This window comes from Diospyros lotus, chromosome 4, assembly GCF_014633365.1.
Source record: "Diospyros lotus cultivar Yz01 chromosome 4, ASM1463336v1, whole genome shotgun sequence".
Taxonomy (NCBI): Eukaryota; Viridiplantae; Streptophyta; class Magnoliopsida; order Ericales; family Ebenaceae; genus Diospyros; species Diospyros lotus.
The window spans coordinates 7,793,269-7,797,628 of NC_068341.1; the positions used below are offsets into that span (position 1 = coordinate 7,793,269).

General features: G+C 33.5%; 1 protein-coding gene across 1 annotated transcript; it reads right to left on the reverse strand.

The window, feature by feature from the left end:
* Window positions 1-1,890: 1,890 nt before the first annotated feature.
* Window positions 1,891-4,098, reverse strand: LOC127800205 (mannan endo-1,4-beta-mannosidase 5-like). The gene is made up of 5 exons (XM_052334687.1): window positions 3,672-4,098; window positions 3,279-3,473; window positions 3,058-3,180; window positions 2,708-2,910; window positions 1,891-2,627 (listed from the first exon to the last, which is right to left on the reverse strand). Exons 1-5 carry the CDS (start codon window positions 4,023-4,025, stop codon window positions 2,207-2,209), a joined length of 1,296 nt encoding a protein of 431 aa, XP_052190647.1. The 5' UTR covers window positions 4,026-4,098; the 3' UTR covers window positions 1,891-2,206.
* Window positions 4,099-4,360: the final 262 nt, after the last annotated feature.

Here is a 4,360-nt window from a genome sequence, read left to right on the forward strand (position 1 = left end):
TTCAGTCTAGATCCATTTAGATCTGATTCCAATTCATTAAAATTTAAATATACCAAATTTATATATAAATGGATTTGGATCAATTACAAATGGATTAGATAAATATTTATTGTAAAATAAAAATATATTTTTTTAAATTTTAATATTTAATTACCACATTTTTAAAATTATTTTATTCTAACATATATTTGTTCAAATATTTATGCATATGTATATACATACAGTGCTTGCATACATGTACATAATACATATATATACATACAAATATATCTACACACATATATATATATGCATAGGTATATATAGATACATAAATATGTATGTATATAAAAATGGCAAACCCATATTTTCTCCTCTCAACTTTATGTGAAAAACCTATTATCTCCTTGAACTTTAAATTTAATTAATTAAATACTTAATTTTTATAATTTATATCTATTGACTATCTAATTATCTAATCAGTATTGAACATGTAATAAATGTGCATGTCATTAGGCACGTGAAAACAAAATAGCAAAATAAAGTAATAAAACATCACGCTTAACAGCTATTGAATTACAAACTCACCAATAAATAGGTTATGCATTGCTAGTTGGACCAAAGAGGACGAGAATGGTGGTTCGGTCGTGGTCGGTCAGAATAGAGAGGAAGATGAAAGGTGGGTAGGTCGCAACTCATGGGTTATTGATCGGAGCAAAAAAGATGGAGAAATGTAGGTTAGTCGCGAGTTGTTAGTTGAAACAAAGAGGAAATGGAAGGATGGATTGACTGCGGGTTGTCAATCAAAGAAGATGAATGATGGGTTGGTTGCGACTCTAGGGTCTTCGGTTGGAGCAAAGATAAAGGGTTGGGATGGGTCTAGATTGCGACAGCTAAAGGGAGACATGGTTCTTTCGTTTGGGTAGACAAGAGACGGGAGACCGGAGTAAAGACAATGATCGAAAGCAAAGAGAAAAGTGGAATGGATGATTGGTTTGGTCAATTTTCTTCCGTTCTTCATTTTTTTTTCTTGTTCTTTTTAGCTCATATTGCCTGTAACTATCGATTGCTAACGGGAGACTTAGTTTTTCCATTTGGGTCGACAAGAGACGGGACTAAAGACAATGGCCGAAGGTGAAAGGAAAGGCGGAATGAAGGATTGGTTTGGTCTGTTCTTAATTCTTCTGTTCTTTTCTTTTGTTTATTTTTTTTTTCTATCTCATCTTACATGTAACTTTATGTATTATTTTAAATTAAATTAGATAATCAATAGATCTAAATTATAAAGATTAAAGTATTCAAATATGTCATATTTGAAATTCAGAAAAGTGATAAGCTTTTCTTAAAAGTTCCAGGAAGAAAAATGAGTTTGGCCTATAATAAAACATATGTACATATATGTACAATATGTACATCATCGTTAATGTGTATATACATGCATGTATTTATATATGTATATATAAGTACATATAGATACACATATATTACATATGCACGTATATATAACATGTGTGTATGTATATATGTATATGCATACACATATACATATACATGAATGTATGTGCATGCATACATATGTGTATATATATGTACTATACATATGCATCTGCATACATACATACATATATATATGTATGCATGTATATATATATGTAAATACATATATGTTATATAGTAAGGTATATATGTATGTGCATGTTATTTACAGTGTTATGCAATTTAGATATTATTAATATACAAGTGTATGTACATGTATATACATGCAATTATGTATATACATATGCGCATTATTTATATGTACTTATGTTTATATATCTCTATATGTTTGTGTACATATATCTATTTATGTATATTCGTATTTATTTATTTATACTTGTGTATATATATGTGTGTGTGTTTCAAAGGTACAAATGTATTAAGACCAAATCCATGATCTCTAATCTAATTATAAATGAAATTGGATCGAACAGTTAGTTACTGGATCTGGATCTAATGAATCTGGACCATAGACAATCTACTTGTTGGTGTTGGACCGTGCCAATGCAGGCCCGCATAGTGATAACTGAGACCCATGTTTGATGAATTAATCTCTAATTATTTTTGTCTACCTATTATTAATTCAACCACAATATAACAAATTGAGTTAATATAAAGACATTATTATAAGGATTAATAATTGTAATTTTATTATTAGCTTTTCATGGGTTGGCTATGGCTATGGCTATGCTCAACGGATGTCCCTGTCCCTGTCCCTGTCAGCGCCCGTGTCCTCAGTTGCCGCCTTCATCACCAAATGAGACAACCCAGCCATCTGACTAGACTGCATGGAAATCACTTCATTAGTAGAGAGATTTTCCGATAGAATTATTTCATAACCATCGTGATACGGCTCCATCCCTGCTGCCATAAGCTGCCAAACCAGGCTTCCACCGATTGTTCCTCCGCTCTTGACTAATTTGTCAATCATCTCGTACACAGTCCTCATGAACGAGTCCCTTTTATTGGTGCTGTACTTTGGATCTTTACTGGATTTGCCAAATTCTGCTATTATCATGGGCTTTCTTAGCAGCCTTTTTGAGTCTGCCCAATGACTTTCCACCCATTTGTTCATGAATGCCATTTGCGAGTCGTCATCCTTCCCCGACAACCTGTGTGTACAAATTACAAGATTCACAATATGATGAGTTAGTGTTAATGGGGCTTGATAATGACTCACTAGTTTAATTACCATGTATCAGGATAGGCATGTATGGTAGTAAAATCAATTTCGCTGATAATATTGTTAGTAATGAAATCGGTGCCGACTTGGTAACCAGGATTAACTTGCTCCCTATCAGGCGTAGAGTCGCCATAGAAGCCTTCCATGCCTACTTCCAGCAAGTGTTTGTTGTCAAGAGATTTCACGTAAGCTGCCATCTCCTGAACCCAAGCCTGCAATTTTACACGTGTGTAATTAGCAAGGGAAAATGCATTATGAAAATTAATTAGACATGCATGGGTCATAACGTATATCTATATGATTATGACCCAACTATATAATAATCAATTTATTATTATAAGATCAAATTTGCTTCTCACATATATTGTCCTTCCAGAGTAATCGATTTGGCAACGAGGCTCATTTATAAGTTCCCATGCCATGATAGTTGGATCGTCTTTATAAAGTGTTCCTGTTATGGTGTTGCATCTAGTTATAACTCTCTGTAAAAGAAAACATCCACCCAAAATGATTAGAAGAATTGGTTTGGGACCCAAATTGACTATAAACAATTTGCTTGTTTTTATGATGTCTTGATTACCTTCACATGATTCTTGTAATATTTTTTTAGTATTGAATGTGTGTAAAAATCGTCATCACTGTTAATCTGGATTCCTGCATCTCGAGCCCACTTAACATATTGTGCTCGCCCTCCGAAGTCACTGTAATTGTTAACGAAACTCAGAATCAACCGAATCCCATATTTTCTTGCCTCATAAATCACAAAGTCAAGTGCCTACATATAAAAATAGACATTAATTAGTAATTGATGTTAACAAATTAATGATACACACACACATATATATATATTCTAGTTTACAATTGCTATATATGCTATATATATATATATGACAATCAACAAACCACGTGAGACTTGAATATTGAATCAGATAAAATTACAATGATAATGTTCAAAATGATTTATCAGTTGAACCTGGAAAACATATTCATTATAAACACCAGGTGAAATCTGCAATGCTTCATCACCACCATCGCTGAAAGCCCAAGTTCGACATACAGTGAGACCGGCGCCAGCAGCCTCGCGAAACACTTGTGTCACTTTGTCCCTCTCTGTGGGTTGAGCAGCTACGTGCATCATCCAATAAGAGTTGAACCCATTAAAGTAAAAAGGTGACCCATCGAGCAGAAAATGGGTTCCTTTAGTTGTAACAAGCCCTCCATAATTTGTTGGGACTTCCATAGCTTCACAAACTAGGGCAAGCAGAATTAGAAGGATGATCCCAACGGATCCCAAACCATAGCCCACTCCGCTAACTACTCTGGCCATTACGTCTATGGAATATATATGGACATTGAAGTCTGATGGCTCTCTATTTATAACGATTCTAATGTGAGAGAATTTACTTCAAATAGAAAGCCTTGCACCGTATATGGATGTACTTGTAAGGGCATTTTTAATTTGTAGACGTAATACTATATCTCAGTCATGTCAGGTTTACTAAATTTAGCGAAAGATTCCTGCACATTTGCCTTTATTTATGTATGACTATATATGCAAAGTTTATGAGCAAAGATTTATTTTATTTTTTGTTGGGTAACAAAGACTATGATTATCTAGTAACGTAACGTGTTACTTTTACTTGTGTTTAAGAATTAAGTAGC

Coding starts and splice junctions, on each gene's coding strand:
- LOC127800205 (XM_052334687.1), bottom strand. CDS start 4,025: ATGGCCAGAGTAGTTAGCGGAGTGGGCTATGGTTTGGGATCCGTTGGG. Junction 2,911..3,057: donor ACTCTGGAAGGACAATATAT/GTGAGAAGCAAA, acceptor GTAAAATTGCAG/GCTTGGGTTCAGGAGATGGC. Junction 2,628..2,707: donor CATGCCTATCCTGATACATG/GTAATTAAACTA, acceptor TTGTACACACAG/GTTGTCGGGGAAGGATGACG.